This window comes from Embiotoca jacksoni, unplaced genomic scaffold (assembly GCF_022577435.1).
Source record: "Embiotoca jacksoni isolate LCO1_2020_lvr unplaced genomic scaffold, fEmbJac1.0.p SCAF_44, whole genome shotgun sequence".
NCBI classification, from domain to species: Eukaryota; Metazoa; Chordata; class Actinopteri; family Embiotocidae; genus Embiotoca; species Embiotoca jacksoni.
The window spans coordinates 2,596,759-2,616,046 of NW_027185397.1; the positions used below are offsets into that span (position 1 = coordinate 2,596,759).

The 19,288-nt window shown below is 40.5% G+C and overlaps 2 protein-coding genes and 1 long non-coding RNA gene across 4 annotated transcripts in view; 1 reads left to right on the plus strand and 2 right to left on the minus strand.

Annotated features, from left to right (window-relative positions):
• Window positions 1-7,496, minus strand: part of snx2 (sorting nexin 2) — a 54,468-nt gene extending 46,972 nt beyond the window's left edge. For both annotated transcript variants that reach the window (XM_069169321.1, XM_069169320.1), the window contains exon 1: window positions 7,266-7,496. In XM_069169321.1, coding sequence (XP_069025422.1) covers window positions 7,266-7,364 — 99 coding nt within the window. In that variant the 5' untranslated portion in view covers window positions 7,365-7,496. The remainder of the gene's footprint in view (window positions 1-7,265) is intronic.
• LOC138210259 (uncharacterized) lies at window positions 1,771-2,819 on the minus strand. Its single transcript, XR_011179241.1, has 2 exons — window positions 2,735-2,819; window positions 1,771-2,582 (listed from the first exon to the last, which is right to left on the minus strand). It is a non-coding gene; the product is annotated as an uncharacterized lncRNA (long non-coding RNA).
• Window positions 7,497-10,774: 3,278 nt separating the features above from the next.
• On the plus strand, window positions 10,775-19,085 carry rnf214 (ring finger protein 214). Its single transcript, XM_069169361.1, has 6 exons — window positions 10,775-11,095; window positions 12,936-13,165; window positions 14,201-14,334; window positions 15,637-15,865; window positions 17,420-17,629; window positions 18,118-19,085. The coding sequence occupies exons 1-6, from the start codon at window positions 10,978-10,980 to the stop codon at window positions 18,949-18,951; spliced, it is 1,755 nt and encodes a 584-aa protein (XP_069025462.1). The 5' UTR covers window positions 10,775-10,977; the 3' UTR covers window positions 18,952-19,085.
• The last annotated feature ends 203 nt before the right edge of the window (window positions 19,086-19,288 follow it).

Below are 19,288 nucleotides of genomic sequence, written 5' to 3' on the forward strand. Positions count from 1 at the left end.
GACAATCCAGCTTGTTATCAGTTCACTTTTCAAAACCAAACTGTTGAATAGCTGAAATCCTATATGAGGCAAGAACGGGAGAACATTTCACTTTAAAAACTCCAGCAACTGATGTTGGCAGGTCCCAGATGTTTACAGAGTGTTGTTAAAAGAAGAGGTGATGCAGCACAGTGGTAAACATGTCCCCTGTCCCAACTTTTTTTAGACACGTTGGCTGGCATCAAATTCAAAATGAGCATATATTTTTCATAAAACAATAAAATGTCTCCGTTTCAACATGTGTTGTCATTGGTCTATTTTCAATTAAATATGGGTTTATGGGATTTGCAGCGTCCCAGCTTTTTCGGAAATGCAGTTAAAATAATATTTTTTTATAAATCTGGTGTGTGGGGAGATCTGACTCAAACCATGAATATACAAGTACAATCATGGATTATTGCTAAATAATATCTATTAGGCTATGAGTTGGCTTCATGCAACCATATTTGAAGTTTTCAAAACAAACTTCTCCACAAAAGGTCCACAAAAACTGAGCTGCATTTATTTCCACGTCATAGAAAACTTTCAGACATTTTCATGGAAGCAGAGCAACCGCCACAGCTGCATAGTCGCCGTGCAAACTCCATCTATTCCACAGAAGAAACAGTAAAAAAAAATTCCAAGCACTGTCTGTCATCCATCCTGCTGAACTACAGACCTTCCTGTCTGCCAGAGAGGAAACAAGTCAGCTGCTCCACAAAACACTGAATGTAAAACTGATTGATCAACTGCAGCAGAAGCCAGCAATGGCTCATTGCTTCATTGCCAAAGGCTTTCTGAAGCATTCCAAGGGTTTCCATTGCAGATTTCCTCAATTTGACTTCAAATTTGATACGTGCCGTCGGCTCAAGTCCGTGGTGAAATTGCATATGTGCATAAATGGCTGATGTTGCTCAAACGACGTGATGTGAATTACTTGCTCACAAAAATTACCGCTTTTCCTTGCTCCATGTGCGTCGCTGTGCTGCGCTCCATTCCTGCACAGCAGGATCAGTCTCAGAACATTTAAGTGCTATTTGTACAGGTCAGTGTTTATGCCTTTAATAACAACTGCTAACTATAGCATTTCTGCCATAAAGGGTTTGAGGCCTATTGATGCCGCTTTCAATCGGCACGTTAAAAAAAGTTGTATCTTAAACATATTAGGTGAACTTTCTACGTAATGTTACTGACCACATTCATAACTCAGCAATAAAAAAAAAACCCGCAGAGAATTCATGTGTTCCATTTATGAAAGCAGTTGTGCATCAGGTTTATAGCCATTACGACATCAGTACTTTAACCCGTCCAAGTAGATCCGGGTCCTACTTAAATCATTTACAGAAGTGAAGATGTCACTTTAATAAAAAACAACTCTTATCAGTTCAATATATTGTATAGTAGTAGTATAGTAGTTAATGGTAATATTCCGTTGGTAAAATTTAGCTGCGTAATAACTACAGCTTTGGTAAGACATGCACCAAATTCAAGTATGTGGTGGGACCCTATTGGGAAGGGTATGCTATGATGTGTTTGTAAAGATCCTTTGTATTGTGATTGTAAAAATTGCACACACAAAAATAGCAACCCATAGGAATGGCTTGAAAACAGAGTTGCTTCAGGTTTTTTTTTTTGTGTAATATTTTAAAAAAATCAAAGTGCAAATGATAGACTTGGTAGAGTGAAAATCCCATGGGATTCCCCTCTGTCTGTAAAAAAAAAAAAAACTCAATTGAGCCACAATGTGGCAAGTTATTCAATGTTTCAGTTTATTGTCAATAACTCCCACATCATGAGTCATAGAAGAAAAGAAAAAGCAGGAAACTTTTCCTGAACCGTCGATTCGGACATTGACAATTTTTCAAGCAATTTGCATATTTTAGTAAAAAAACACGTTTCACTACCTGTTACATTCGATCTTCACCAAACTTAGGACATACCCTATTTGGACGAGCAAGAAAAAAAGTCTGTTTTGCCGTAAATCCTACTGTTTACTTTTGTGTGTTCTAAACATTCTAAATCAAATAGTTCTTAAATGGAGCCCTGCATCGAAACCAAGCTTAGACGTCTACACAAATAAGAATTTTAAGCACTACCTACAATTTTGTGGAATTTGGCACCTGAGGGCGCTACAATACAAAAATGTTTTTTTGTGGTGCCCTTTATTGTCCATATTTCATCTATTCTTCAAATTTGGGGTGATAGATGTTTTAACAATGTAGAAATGACCTGGACATTTTTGGTGCCCAACAGTCTTTATGGTTTTTCTAATTTGTTGTTGAGCAAATTTGCATAGGTGAAAAAAATGATGCCCCCAAAATTGAATTGATATAATTTACTGCTATCTATGACTACACTCATGTGCATGTAAAATACATGTCAGATGCCTGCATATCAACTATTAACACCAGACAACCATCTTTAGTCTCTTGAACAAGTTTTTTTTCTCAACGTTGTCTTTTCATTCTGGGATGACTTTGCTGCCGGTATCCGCTGCTCTGCATCACGTGGCATAACGCCGCATGCTAATTTGTTGAGAAAGAAAAGTAGGAGTGCTTGTTTTTCTGGAGGAAAATGCAGGAGAATTGTTGTCACTCAAAAAAAAACAAAGAGCATAGAAGTCATGATTTTTATTACGAATAATTGTGCAAACCCCTTACTTTGTCAGGGCAGCTTCAGGAGCAGCATTAAGGTGAAATATTGAAATGAAACACACCTGAACGGGCAAACTCAGAGCTCTGTTCAACGCGGGAGTCCAGGAAATACAGGAGGAAGGATGAGTGGAGAAAGATAGCCAGATTTTTTTTGCTGAGAGGACAGAAAGAGGAGAGAGAGGAGGAAATGAGTGATGATAACGAGGAACTTTCTCCCTCCTTACTCAGCAACCACAGAGGGGTCAAAGGAAACTCAGTACACACAGTCTCTCTCTCTCTCTCTCTCTCTCTCTCTCTCTCTCTCTCTCTCTCTCTCCCTCTCTCTTTCAAACACCCACCCACCCACCCACCCACACACACACACACACACACACACACACACACACACACCACAAAGCTGCATCCATTCAACAAGAAGCGTTCAGAAGCTGTTTTGCACTCCCAGAACAAACTTTTTTAAGAAAGAAAATCACTACAAACTGCACTTAGCAGATAATTCAACTAGTTTAAGCTAAAAAAAAAAAAAACATTAAACGAAAACCTGACAAAATGTCAATCAGATCCCCAACCCTGATGTGGATCAAATTCAAACCTTATGACCCAGTTTATTCACATTAAATTTACAATTGATAAATGTGTCTTAATCACTTATTCAATTAACTGAATAGCTACAACAAGACTTCACCCAACCATTTAAGATGAAAATCCAGTTCAGAAGTCCAGAATTCTGAACTCAGTTATGACAAATTAGAAATTAGTAAATGTGAACACAGAAGAAAGAAAATGTATCATTGAATTAAAAACAACAATAAATAAAGCATGAACGATAAGTGTTACTATCTTTAAGTGTCAGTTCAATCTTTGGTAGCAAATAAGGCGGTTCCGTAATGGTTAATGGTTAAAAAAGAAAAAAAAAAAACTGTTCAGGAAGTAGCCAAGTGAAAAGGCAATATGAAGACAAGTCAAGTCCAAGCTGAGAGACACTGAAAAAAAATCCAAGTATCCAAGTTTCTAAGGGGTTTCAGTGGAGGCCCCCAGTTATCAATATAGGAGTGGACAAAGTAATAGAAACATTTGCAACACAAACTACATTCTCCGAAGGTATTATCCAGTTCAATTAAGATCTCTGTAAAAGTAAAACTGATCACAAAAGTATGATTTCTTTGCAGGACTGTCAGCATTACATCTGAACTATAGGTGGACCGAATCACCCGGCAACTGAGAAGAGATTATTATCAGAGACCAGGGGAGAGAACCCGTTTCACATTCCTGCAAACTGAGATACTTTGTAGGCCACAGGGGTCAAGGTGAAACAGACTGACTTACAAAGAGATGTAGCACTAACCCCAGAATTGCAATCAACCATTGGTTGGCACGGGCAAGATCCAAAAAAAAAAAAGAGATACAAGACAACAACCTTCAAGTAGCAAAAGAGCAACAAAGAGACACCTAAGAACTACAAAGAGATGGTAAACAACTGCAGAGACCCAAGATGGCTACTTGTAGTAGGAAAACAGAAAAAAAAGAAGAAGTGGCCACAAAAAGAGGCTACAGAACTACACTGAGATACAAAATGACAACAAAGAAACACAAAAAAACACAGATACATGAAACAACCACTAAGAAATAGAAAATAGATTAAATAGAAACTGAATCTGTTGTTTTACAGATTATACACAGTAGTCATCAGAAGCATGACACAAAATGACACTTGTCATAAATTCAGATCTGTTCTTGTATCATTAACAACCAAATCTAAAGGGAACTTCACTGTTGTATGAATTATGTATAATAAATCACCAAAATTATTGAAATAGAGTTAGTTTCATATTTTGGCTTTTATGGGGGGGGGGGGGGCGTGGAGAACAAATGCTCCATTGAACGCTTTATGGATTTCATCATTTCATCATTTTAATTCCAATGTAACTCAAAAAAGGAAAACACTCATGTTTCCACCAATGTAAAAACTGCTGCTTTAAATTTGGAGGAATCAAATGGTTCATAGTCACCTGCAACGTTTAAGGCCTCTCTTAATTGAGGGGTTGTGCGTCGGCTGGGTACTCAAGCCTTACCGCCAACATAACATGAGCAAGACATTACAAATATGTCCATGCTGCCTTCAGTTCATAAAAGACAAAGAGGAAACACCATCCAGGCTTTTTTTGGAAATCTTGTCATCTTTACATGACAACTTGGGAGTTTTGCACTGAACGGTAAACTTCTTTGAGTTGTGTCACAAGTTTTGATCGCAGAGACGTTTGTGTGTCCACAATTCTCTCCAAAACCAAACAGACTTCTAATTTCCAGAGGGGTGTGGACACAATATTATGAGTATTGCTGCAACTAAAGATTATTTCTATTATCAATGAATATGGTGATTACTTTTTTGACTAATCGATTAATTGTTGTCTGTAAATTCACTGCTGCTCAACAAGTTTGGGGTCTCCTTTGTTGTATTTTCTGTTTCATCGTGCGACCAATGGGATGCACCCAGACTCTTCTACTACAGAGCCATGCTGTTGCAATATGTACAGAACGCGGTTCGACATTGTTTTGCTGAAATATACAAAGCCTTCCCTGAAAAAGATGTTGTCTGTATGGCAGCATATGCTGCTCCAAAACCTGTATCGTTCAGCATTAATGGTTTCCCTCCCAGATGTGGAAGTTACCAGCGCCATATGCACTAAAGCATTCCATAAGACCATCAGGGATGCTGGCTTTTGAACTGTGCGCTGATAAGAAGCTGGGTGGTTCCTCTCCTCTTTAGCCCAGAGAACATGTGATTTCCAAAAAAAGATTTAAAATTTTGATTTATCAGACCACAGCATAGATTTCCACTAATGCCTCAGTTCATCTTAAATGAACTCAGAACCCAGAAAAGGTGGTGGTGCTTTTGGATCATGTTTATATCTGGTTTCTTCTTTGGTAGGGTTTTAACCTGCATTTGTTGACAGACGGTGGTTTTCGGAAGTGTTTCTGAGCCCATGTAATGATTTCCACTACAGAATCGTGGCTGTCTTTTATGCATTGCCACCTGAGGGCCCGGAGATCACGACCATCCAATATTAGCTTGGTCTTTTTCCCCTCGCGTAGAGATTTCTCCAAATTCTCTAAATCTTTTACTGACATCATGTATCGTAGATGATGAAATCCCCAAAGTCTTTGCAATTTTAAATTGAGAAACGTAATTCTGAAATTGTTTCACTATTTGCCCACTCAGTATTTTCACAGAGTGGTGACCCCTCCCCATCTTCACAGCTTTTCTGGGTTGCTCTTTTTTACCCAATAATGTTACCGACCTGCTGTTTTAGAATTACACACATTTTCCAATGTTTTGTTGACCCAGTCCTAGCTTCTTTGGAAACGTGTTGCTACCATCAAATTCAAAATGAGCATATATTATTCCTAAAACAATAAAAATGTATCACTTTCAACATTTGATATTTTGTCTTTGATCCATTTTGAATTAAAAATCTGTTTAAATCATTTGAAAATCATCACATTCTTTTTTTTTACATTTTACACAGCATCCCAACCTTTTTGGAAACGAGGTTGTAAAATGCCAGATGACATGTTGTAATGGTTTGTCCATTGATGAAAGTGCAAAATCCAAGAAATTTCAGCTGACTGTCATGTGTGTCATGACATGCATCGAGTCCGCAGATTTAAGAAGCTTAAAAAACAGCAAATCACGTTTCTGTTTAAAAATGGCCTCAAATGAATTGAGTTATTGAAACATTTGTAGTGTAATTAACATGATAACTTCCAGTAATTAATTTTCTGACTAATCAATTAATTGTTGTAGGTTTGATTAAGAGCTCCACTAGGATCTAAATTCAATGCATTACAGTAGCCCTAAAACAAAACCCTTCCTAAAGCCTGTTATCTTTAGTTATCGTTATAAAGAGAAATGGTAATTCAGCTTCATGATCATATTATTACTGTATTTGACACTTTGTCCTTTTATTGTTTTGAGTCTTTTGAAATTTTCCAACCGCTAAAAAAAACTGCCAATAAGCTGCTGGATTATATTGGCTTCTTTTTGTTGTTGTTGGTTTCGTCATTGTTATTGCCAATACTAGTTCAAGTTGAAAAAAAAAATGTAACCTCTGCCTTCATTTAAGTCAAATACGCCTAAAGACAACAAATAAACTTTCGTCTGCCTAAACTGCACTGTTCGGGTTGTTTACCGTGGTTTCCTGGTGTGCCCTGAACGCAACATCCATACCTTTGTGACTGTCACCTGACTGCGAGCAAACACACCTATTCTGCGTATTTTCTTACAGCAAACAGACCCGTCTTCAGCTCTCGTAATTGTCGCTTTTGAATGTCGCCGTTATTAGTCTATTTTACACACCACATTTCGTGCATTTAAACGGACATTTTTGGGGGAATTATGACAGTGCAAAGATGAACTAAAACAGAAGCCTCCAAAAACCAACCACTAAACCTCATTCAGAAATAAGCGTTTGTAAGGTTTTAATCCTTTTTTGTGCTTGCCCCTTCCTCGTAAGTTTCCATTTGTTGTCAGCTGGAAGCATTTATCCCCTTCGGCCTCTTTTTCTTCATTACCCCTCTTCTCCTCCTGCTCACCTCCTGTTTGGCGGCCGGCTCCGGGAACAGGTCCTCCCCGTCCTCCAGCTTGCGGAAGTCGGCGTGGTCCGGTGGACAGTCGCTGACTGTGTCCGCCATGTTCGCGTTGTTTCTACGGTTGTTGATTGTGATGATGGCTAAACAGCTAGCTAAGAGAGAGACACACACATGCACAGACAGACACACACCGATTTCGACAAGCGGAGAAAACAGTCGACTGACAGGGGCGAGATGAGGAGAGAAGGGGGGCGGGGCCTCGGGAGGCTTTTGCTGACTATCATGTGACCAACAGGGAGCCCCTGATGGGAATCAGAAAAGGAGGGGAAAGGAAAAAAACGTAGCACGCTGCCGCAGTTTAACATTTTCCTAAACATCCCTGCACTATGATCACAATAGCTAATATGAGGAATCATATTGTTTTCTCTGGGTTACCGAAAAGAGCTTTTAGGTGCTGGGGGTGGGGGGTGACTATAAACTAGACACGTCAAAAAATGTTTTTATAGTGATCCATAAAAAATAATAATCACAAAACATTGGAAAAACAAGGCTTAGTCTATAGTGAATGGATAATAATAATAATAATAATAATAATAATAGCCTTTATTTGTATAGCACCTTTCATACAAGAAATGCAGCTCAAAGTGTTTTACAGCAAGATAATAAAACAAAGCACGTCCAAATATTTTTTTATAGTGATCCATAAAAATAATAATCACAAAACATTGGTCAAACAGACAGTCTATAGTGAATGGATAATAATAATAATAATAATAATAATAATAATAATAACAATAAACTTTATTTGTATAGCACCTTTCATACAAGAAATGCAGCTCAAAGTGTTTTACAGCAAGATAATTGCATGCAGTGTTTCACATAAAAACGGATATAAAGGAACATTTAAAAATTTTGAAAAGAAATGAGATGCATAAGAACAGATAAGATGTAAAAGAAACAGATAGAATGCATAAGAAACAGATAAAACGCGTAAAATGAAACACAAATAGAGTTCAAATATAAAATAAGCAATATCCATTTCAAAGGTGCAGTAGTTCAAGATCTTCAAGATTAACTAGTTAAATGCTGATGTAAAGAGATATGTTTTGAGCTTTCTTTTAAAAGTATTAACTGAGCAGCTTCCCTGATATCTAACAGGTAGTTTGTTCCACAGCTTTGAACGTAGCTGACAAAATCAGAATCCCTAATTTTTCTTTCGGCTGTTTGCTGCTTGGAAATCTCCAATAAACCAGCAGCAGATGATCTCAATGGTCTTGAAGGCTCACAGTTAACCAGAGAGTTAGCAATGTAACTCCGTTCGGGCCTATTAAGAACTTCGTATGTTAGGAGTAGGACATAGTGAATGAATATATTTTTATTCTGTATCTCATTTCAGGGGTCTTCACTTCCCCCCACAGATGCATCAAAGAACTCAAAGTTCACAAAAATAGTGTTTCATTCATGGCTCCAGACTTCAATGCTTCAAATTTACAAACGTGTCCATGATGGATTATTATTTGAGATTCAATTCATTTCAATTCAATTTTAGTTATATAGCACCAAATCACAGGTTATTTCATGGCACTTAACACATTAAAGTCCTTACAGCAGAACTTTACAATATTATACAGAGAAACCCAACAATTCAACAATTCCCACATAAGCTAGGAGGGAAAACTTCTCTTTAAGGGAAAAAAAAACCCTCCAACAGAGGGAAGGAAAAGCTGAACAGGAAGAAACCTCTGACAGAACCAGGCTCAGAGATGGGCGGAGCATCTGTTAATAGAACCAGACTCAGAGGTGGGTGGAGCATCTGTTAACAGAACCAGGCTCAGAGGTGGGCGGAGCATCTGTTAACAGAACCAGACTCAGAGATGGGCGGAGCATCTGTTAATAGAACCAGACTCAGAGGTGGGCGGAGCATCTGTTAACAGAACCAGGCTTAGAGGTGGGTGGAGCACCTGCCTTGACAGGTTGGTGGTGAGGGAGCAGAGAGAGAAAAGGACAGCATAGAGATCCAAAACATGAACTCTTGGTGGGCGCCGACAATCACGGAGCAGAGACATGCAGCTCCATGGCCGGAGACATCTGCAAAAGAAAGAACAGAAACTACGCGAGCGAAGGAACTGAATGGAGAGGCAACAAAAGAATAAACAAAAACTATGGGAGAGAAAATGCATGAAGTTAATGAGATGTAATGGTGAGATAAGATGCTGACAATTTTATTCATAACGCAGGGGGGTTTATGACGTAAGACCTGTGAGAGCAATAATATTCTATGGATTGGAGCTCATCATTAACCACCTTAAAGCACCACCATTCAGATGGCAGATCAGGTGTTCAAAGACATTCTTTAGAATCCTCTCATAGATCTCCGGACTGAGCCTAAACATTTTTTTTAGCATGGACTCTTGTCCATGGAGTCCTGTTGCTAGGTATGATACATCCTTTTAAACGATTTGGTGAGAAAGTAAACTTTGCAAGTAGCTTGAGTTTCATTATGAGTCATATGTTAATCATCTATTCATAATCATTTGCTTTCATTTATCTTTTAGTGATAATATCTTTTGAACTTTTTTTTTGCTATCATGGTGATGCAATGTTGTTCTCTGAAAGATGTATCCACTCACTGTAAAACATCTGTTTCAGAATCCTCTGAACATGCTGAGGAAACAGGTGAGACCATGTATAACTTAGTTTAACTGAGAAATGAAATGGGATGTTTTTGGAGGCTGTCAAAGCAAGGGAATTTCTGTCATTCATTTTGAGTTGGTTATAGAAACCTCTCCATTTTATGCTGATCAACAGAACATACATTAATATGCTTTTTAGACAACTACTAACAGGCGCTTTGGGTTTTTAATTCAAGTATCAAGAATCAAGCAGCTTTTCCAAAAGTGATCGGTTGATCCAGGAAAAATGCATGCTGTATGATAATTGGCACAGAATGGACATGGGATGAAAGTGAAACCATTGTTTTTGTTGGTGTGATCACTCCACTAAAAAGCAGGTTGTGAGAGGTGTGGCTGTAAAGAATGCAAAGATGAGAAAGACAGGGAGAGGATAAAAATTATATCAGGGCTATATTTTTGGTCATATATGATCAAATAGGGCTTTATTTAAAGATTGGAAAACGTAATACAGGACGGTGTGAATTGTTTTGATGGTGTGCTTCAACTGCACAAAATATAACAATGAGAGAAGAGAACTGAAACTGAATCTTAAAAGACATACAGTGAAGATTCGATTTATGCCATTTCTTTTTACAAAAAAGTTATAGCTGGAATTGATATCTATTTTTGTTTCAATATCTTAGGGGAGAGAGTAATTGTTATTTTCTTCTCTAATGTTGTTTTATTTTTCAGAATATGTGAAAGAACACTGGAGTACCGATCCATACTCCAGTCCGGTTGGTGGCAGCAGTGCGAGACAACGTTGTTTGCCACCCCACACCCCCCTCCCACTACAGAAAATAAACAACACGAAGAAGAAATTCCGGGACCCACGATCACTTCCGTGTAGGTAATAAGGAAGTCCTCTGGCGGCAACTGTAAACAGGAGTTAAACAGAAAGCCACGAAAGCAAACAATTTATTTTAAAGACTTTTTTTGTTTTTGGAACTGAAGGAGCTCACTCTGTCGTCGCTAGTTTTTCTAGATGTTTAGCTGTGGGTGAGACCAACTTGACCGAGCAATACTTTTTTTTTTCTTTTAGCATGGATGCTAGTGTGGACGCAGCTAACGTTGATTCAAAAGAAGAGCACGAGCACCAACGTCTAGCACAGGAGGAAGAGAAAGAGCCGGATGTGGAGTTAACTAACGTGACAGTGGAAGGTAAAAAGGCTCTGATTCTGACAGCAATCTCTTGTGTTGTTTTTGCGAGACGAAGCCAACTTCCACTTAAAAAAAAAACACGTTCAAACTAGCCATGTTGTTTTGCTGTACATGTATACCAGGCATTACGGTAAGAGCGTGACACGACCAGCTGATTTTCAAAAATAAAAGCAAAGGTCCGATGAACGTGACAGGGAAGAGAACGCCACAATGGCTAGTGCTAAACGAGTTCAGGTGGAAGGAAGTTCTGCCTGTGATTGGTTGTTTAGGTTGTGAGAATTTCAGTCAAGACAATATCAGAACAATCTGATGTTCAGTTCAGAAAAATTAAAGCTCTATACGATGTCACATATTAGCTGTGTTACTACCTCTGTATTCAAATTAGAATCAAAAGGAAAGCTTCTTTTTTCCGTAATATCACTTTGGAACGTTCAAATGCAATTTGTCACAAAAATGTTACTTTAACCTGTCTTGACCAGGTTGTTTTGAAAAGTTAATGCACATTTTTATATGTTTTAAGAGTGTTTAATATGATTTTTCTGATGAAAATGTTGGCATTCCAAGCAAAATATTGTTAAATGGGATATATGACATCACATGGGGGAGTCGTCTACTGTATCTAACTGTACAGTCCTAAATGGTAGTTAGTCTGAGTGGCCGTGTGATTTAGTAAGTGCGTCTTTTCTATTTTTCTAGTTTTACCCTAAATTTCTCTGTATTTTTTATCACTGTTTACAGGTTGCAGATACTTTCGCCTGTCAGGACATTCCAAGTTCACACTTTTGCTAACAGGACACAAAGATCAGAGCGTTTTAGTGCTGTTCTGCACCTGTAAAACGAAGACCGTGGTTGTGTGGCCCTGCTCATTTTTTTTTTAGAAAGGAGGATTATGTATTGCGTTCCAGATTAGAGGGTTTTAAGACAGGACTGTTATAGACTGAAAGCTGGTGGTTTTTCTTTGGTGCTTCAGCTGCTTCAGTCTTTCTGTGAGCAGCAGCACAATTCAATTACATTTTATTTATATAGCGCCAAATCACAACATTATTATTTCAAGGTACATAACACATTAAAGTCCTTTACAACAGAACTTTACAGCATTATACACAGAAACAATTCCCACATAAACTAGGAAGGAAAAACTCCCTTTTAATGGGAAGAAACCTCCGACAGAACCAGGCTCAGGGGTGGGCGGAGCATCTGCCTGGACCTGTTGGTGGTGAGTGGAGAGCAGAGAGAGAAAAGGACAGCATAGAGATCCAATCTGCAAAAGAAAAAAGAGAAACTACGCAAGCGGGGGAACTGTATAGAAAGGCAGAGTGAGAGGAAAGAAGCTCGGTGCATAACAAGGTCCCCCAGCAGCCTCGGTCTATAACAGCAGAACTGCAGGATGGTTCAGGGCCACCCGATCCAGATATAACTACAAGCTTTATCAAAAAGGACAGTTTTAAATCTAACCTTAAAGCTAGAGAGGGTTTCTGCCCCCCCGATTACACGAAATATGGATTCAATTGATATGAATTGCGCTAAAAAGAAACCAATATTCAAAATATATATTTCAATTACTTTTATTTGTTTAAACATGACTGAGATACATTATTGCTGTTCCTAACAGTTGAGGGTCAAAGTGCGTCCAAAATAGGCAAAACAAGAGATTTACGAGTAACTTTAATAGGAAATAAAAACATTGACAGAAACAGATAATATAAAATATTAGACAACATTTTGTGAAAAAATTTGCTCTCCTTCCTCATAATAAAGGAGGTGCTGGATCCTGCGGTCTCACACTGCTTCTCAAGTCATGTTTCTCTTGATTCGTGCTGTTATCCTCTTCATCTCCTAGACCCGATGCTGAAGGATAAAGCTGTGCAGACGGACAGCCTGACCACAGAGCTCGGCGTCGACACGGAACCCGACTGGGAGAAGCAGGTGGCGGCCATGTTGGAGTACAGCTCCAGCCTGACACAGCGGTACGACACACTGACAAAGAAGCAGGACGAGGAGGAGGTGGCGCACCAGAAACACAGGCAGCAACTGCAGAAGAGGAAGGAGGAGGCCACCCACCAGCACCAGGTGAGACTCGCTCGCATACATTCAAAGCGATCGTATATGCATGTGGGACTTTTGTGGTTACTTTTTTTAATTTTAATTTTGTATTAATTGCGACACAAAAAGACAATCCAGTTGGGGAATAACATGGAGACAATAAGAGCAATCAATACAGTTACAGGTTGTGGTGTGTGTGTGTGTGTGTGTGTGTGTGTGTGTGTGTGTGTGTGTGTGTGTGTGTGTGTGAATGCGCGTGCGTGTGTGTGTTTACTAAGCAGTCAGTCTAAGTTTCAATTTTGGTGTGAGTGTGCTTAAATTATGATTGTGGATATGCAAAGAAAACAAAAGTAAGATAACAGAATAGATGGGATCAAGTTTGTGAGAAATTAATGAGAGACGACCGAACTGACTGACTGAGGTTCTGTTGCAGAATCTTTGGTGGAGGATGATACATTTTCCATAGAGAAGGTTTTTCCAGTGTGTTAATGTGTTCCTTGATGTCCAGTTCATGAGGACAGTTTTCTTGGCGATAGTTGGGGCCACAAGGCGTAATCTACTGTTTTGTTTGGTTCCGTTTGATTGTTGATAGGTCACCTTGGAAACAGAGTGAGGTAGGATGATGGGATGTGTCAGCGCAGGATGATGGACAATGACTCGGATATCTGATTAAAATCCCATTTAAAAACATTTTTTGCCCAGTAAAATGAATTCTGTGGATTATCTCATGTAGTATGATTTGAAGGTCGCCATTTTTGTGTCATGAAGTAGATGTTTTTTCAAATTTGGATCCAGAAGTCGGCATCAGGAGGGTCTTGTTCCCATTTTATTGATGGTATGGATAAAGTAGTGTTGGACTGTAAAATGATTCTGTATATTTTGGAAAGGAGCTGTTTTGAAGAAGTGATGTTTATTAATTTTGAAGTAGAGGGAGGATGATCTAGATCGGATGTCGTGATGTTGTATTTTGTTTGAATGGATGAATTTAAGTGTTTCAGACTTTTGTGGTGGCAAAAACAGACGGTGGCTGCGGGGTTTTTTTTGTTTGTTTTTTTTGTAAAGGCTCTTCTGGACAAACTGGAGTCTCTGCGAGTGAAGCTGCAGCTAAACAACCCCAAAGCCACCAGGAAAAACTTTTTAACCAAGAAACAGGAAATGACCTCCGAGAAGAACAGAGCAGAGGAGGAGAGGAACAGGTAAAGACACAAGGATATGTATGTGGGAAATAATTTTTTAACATTTAAATTGAAAACTTTTCAGACCCTAACCAAAGACAAACCAACAGAGCTAACCATTCCCCGTACTTCTTTTTTTTTTTTTTTTAATTGCATTTCTTATTCTTGCTAGCTTTTTTTTCTACCCTCTATTCATTGCTGTGTAAATGGAAACCATGTGTGTAATAGGGATGGGTATTTCAAGCACAACTCCGATTAAAAATTCATTCATTCACTCATCATTATTTATGTTTTAAAGGAGTTCCACACAGAACTTTCTGACCGCTGTAGTTGTACTTTGCATGCTTCCTCATGTTCACACGGGGACATGTAATAACCGGCACAGCTTTTACCTACAAAGCTCCGGACCCCTGAAAGCATCGTGTTCTTCTCCCTGAGTTAAGCAATGGTGGCCGGCAGGCAGGTTTTCAGCCGCATTACCACCATCTTCTGACGGGAGTAAACGCCTTACAAACAAATAAGGACAAACGAAAGTTGCATGTACTAATCTGATTTTGGAGATTGAAACTACTATTAGAATATTGGAAATTTGTGACCCATCCCTAGTATGTAATAAGTTGCATGAATACAATGGAAAACGATTCAAATCCCCCCCCCCCAAAAAAAAAATCACATATCGCTAACAAGATACATTAACATAGGTACATCTGATCAATATGATATAATAATTAATCAATATTTCAATATTTAAGGCCTCTTACAACTTACAATAAGAAGACTTGAAGACATTTTATAATTTGAAGGGTTTTTTTTTCAATAAAAGGCTTTTTAAGGATCCTTAAGAAGGATCTGTTCCTGTGAACTTAAAATACGTAGGCCTTAATCAAACCCTGTTCAAATGGAGGTTTTGAAATTCCTTTGCTGAATCCCAAAAGTTCTGAGACTGCTCCCGTTGCACGCAAACAGTGCACAGCACCGTGACATGCACGGAGCACAGAGAAGCTAAACCCTCTGTGAGTATGGACTTCAAATTTCCTCACTTTACCAAAATTCAGCTCCTGACTTACCCGTGCTTTTGTAAGCAGTGGTCCGGGTGGGTCGGCGATTCTGCATGAACCTGAAAACTCGATCCATTCGTTATCAAAATAATTATTTTTCAGTCACCTAATTGGTTAATTGACTAATTGTTGTCAGCGTTAGTAAGTAAAAGAGCCAAGAGTGTAGTAGTCCTGAGATAGAAGATAATAAGCAAAATAAAACCTACCCAGAAGCACGTTAACTCACCCGACTCTCTGCTCGTCTTATCCTCTCTCCGGGCATCAGGCTGTCGAAGGAGCTGGAGGAGAGCGAGGGGAAGCTGACGGCGCTCACGCAGGAGCAGAGCGAGGAGCAACGGAGGTGGCGGGAGGAGCTGGAAGAGCTGAGGCAGGAGATGGAGGACGTGAGAAAGGAGGCGCAGGAGGCCCAGGCGCTGGCCCTGCAGGACGAGAAGGCCGCCGTGGAGAAGCAGAGGGCCGTCGCCATGTCTCACATCGAGGGCTGGCTGAGGGAGGTACGTACATCCCAACGTTTCTGACAAACACGGTCGGAGCTTTGGACCGATTCAGTTTCTAAATAAGAGGTTCTCTGACACAAAATGGTGGAATTGTTAAATCGGAATAAGCCAATGCTTTTGGCAAACCTTTTATTATAGGTCCAAGCACTAATAGTCCTGAAACACTTATTTTACTCAGATTATTGTTATTATTTTGGTGGTCTTGTTCAGAACCTCTCTGCTAAAAGTGATTGTGCAGCAAAAAGTCTCCCAACTGCTCAAGCCCCAAAATATGCTTTACTGCACCCATATGTGATGCTGTAAATAATAAAGTTTGAGGTTTTGGCTTATATGTCAAGAACGATAAGGCAGAGAATAAAGGTTCTTTGACCATTTTAATCTCTAAATGAATCGACATCTGTTTTCGGCTTTAAATATATCAAAGTTTTGCCACGTCTTTCTCAAAATCCTACTATTGTGAAACTTGTGGGACACCGTTGGGTTCAATTGTTCCAAAACGATGTCAGGTTCACCTTTGGACTACGCTGGCCGTCAATCCATTTTAAAGTTATACATTTTTTGTACTAAAGTTCCTTAATCCATACATACTCATAAATTAAAATTGCTTTAACCAAACGTACCCAAACATGGTGCACCTGTGCGGACGCTCGGTCCACTAGGGGGCACCGCAAATGCAAGAAGGTTATATATCACACACAACTGGTTGTCCTGTCTGTTGATGCATAAAATGAGTTCATGACAGATTTAAGTGGGGGGATACGAGAGATCTAAATTTCTACACATTTCACTTTCCAAACTTAGAAAGTCCAAATAAATCGCCCTCACAGAGCTGAAATTTTCGTCAGCTCTATCTCCCCAGTGATGCAGTTTGAAAAGTAATCTTATCCAGGGATCCAAAGGTCCATGGTTTGAATACCCAGGTGGCCATTTTCCTACTCATCAAAAATGATCCAATTGAGTCGATGAAGTGATTTTTTGTTTCTCCAACAAAAGAAACAAAAACAAAACCGATCATTGCTACTTGCAGCTGACTCAGCAGTTCATGGGAAACAATAACTGCTTAGCAGCTCGAAAACATAACACTCATGAACTTGTTATAAATATCACAGGTGATGAATTGCCTGATATAGCCAATAAGAACTACATCTGAACAAAGTGGCTACGATTGACACTGTGTTTAGCAAATAGACAACATCAAAGGTACCATAACCTGCGCAGTTTTACTACTGGGTTACAGTATCATGGGATTTTGTCATCGGCCAATAATATAGAGGATATCGTGTTTTCCTAAATTCTATACTAACTTTGGGATGCATTTTGGAATGGAAGAACTTGTGCATTTTTTTTTCCCCACCACTTGCACATACTGAAAGTATAGGTACGATTACTGCAACCAAGACCTGGTTCTGATCTTACAGGCAACTGATTACTGTTTCAAGACAGACCAAACAAATTTAAACCTCCCCTTTAACATACAGGCCCGGTTCAACGGCAGTAAAAATGAAATTGTCCAGCGCTCTTGACATCGATCGTGTCTTCGCCTGTCCGTAGGTTGGACAGTACCTGGACGCTCTCCGAGTGGAGTTCCCGCAGCAGTACCCGCACGAGAGGCTGAAATGGGAGAAGAAAGAAGGTTTGGTCCGGAAGAACCAGGCCGAGCTCCAGAGCCGCCTGCAGGAGGTTCTGCAGCAAATCCAGCAGGGCCGAGAGTTAGAGTCCCTCCCCAGGATCAATGTGCCTTCTTTGCCGCAGGTCCCCTTGGTAAGACATGTCTGACACACTGTAATAATAGGGATGTGAATTTCAAGCAAAGCTACTATTTGAAATTCGCTCTGAACTATTCAATTTTTTTTTTTTTTTAATATGGGCTCTAGTCGTCTTTGCATGTTTCCCCACGTTCGCACCCGGACATCTTAATACCGGGATAGTTTCACATGCAAATGTCCGGAACCCTGAAAGCAGTGTGATCTTCTTCTCCCCATGTTATTTAATGGCGGCTGGCAGGCAGCTTTTGTGGCGCATTACCGCCACCTTCTGATAGGAGTAATGCATTACAACCAGGCGCCGGCAGAAAAAAACAAGGGAAATAAAGATGATTTTGGAGATTAAAACGACTATTTGAATATTGGAAAATTCATGACCAATCCCTAATTAATAACAGTAGTTAACTGTAGAGGTGCAGTCAGAACTACTACCAGAAAACCACCTGCCAGCTACTCGTTGTAACTTTCCATCCTTTCCCCTCACAGGCTGAGCTGAGGTTCAGCCAGGCGATGCAGTCTCTAGTTCGTCCGCAGTTCCCGCCTCCGCCTCCTCTGAACCCGGCGAACCATCCCCTCCCGCCGCAGAGACACCCGCACTATTACCAGCCTTGGCACCATCACCCTCACCACTCCCAGCAGTACCGTGCGCCCTACCTCCACCCTCAACACCATCCGGTGCAGCAGCAGTTCTTTCAACCCCCCCTGTCGCCACAGCACCATCCCCCACCCCAGTTCCAGTCTCTCCACATGCCTCTGCCTCAATTCCAGCCCCACATCAGAGCCCCAGTGAGGATGACCCCGCCTCCCAGCCTGTCCCCGTCCCCGTCCCCTCCCGTTCAGCCTTTCCTCCCCGTCTCTCCTTCCCCGCCGCCTCCCACGGCTCCCGCCGCCTCCGCCGGCAAACTGGACAAGGTCCTGGAGAAGCTCGGGACACGGTTCCCACAATGCAACAGGGCTCAGCTGACATCGCTGCTGCAGCAGGTGAAGAGCTCTCGCGGCACCTTGGCCGGCATGTCCATGGATGAGGTGATCGAACAGGTCGGCTTCAAGCTGGCCCAGAACGAGAGGTCCGCCCCGGAGCCCGGCAGACGCCAAACGCCTCTGGGACCCATCCAGAGGCCGACCCCTCCCCTGCAGAGACCCGCCGCCGGCGGAGGCCAGGCCGCGGGGTCCCGCAAGCTCTGCCTGATGTGCCAGAATCACGTGGACCCGGAGAGCCGCTACCCGCTGAGCTGCTCCCACACCATCCACAAAGACTGCATCCAGGTGTGGCTGCAGTCCAGCAAGAACAACTCCTGTCCCTTCTGTCCAGGGAAGTGACGGAGAGAAAAAACAAAAACTGTTGGACATGACTTAAACCGGTGCCACGCAAAATATCAATTATATATTATAACTATATTGTAATAAAAATGTAATTATTCCAATGCTGTGTGTCTGTGACTTTGATTTCTGGATGTTTGAATCGCAGTTAGTGGGTCCTGCTTTCTATCATCGCGTTTTACTTAATTTATTTACTTAAACTTTGATTTTGAGGACTACAGAATTTCTGACGCTTTTATTTTAAAGGTAACATGTTTCCCGTGAACTACGTGAGCCGGGTGGCCACCCCGCCCTGAGATGCTGAAAGCTCTGCACATTGATGGGGCGGTGTTGATTG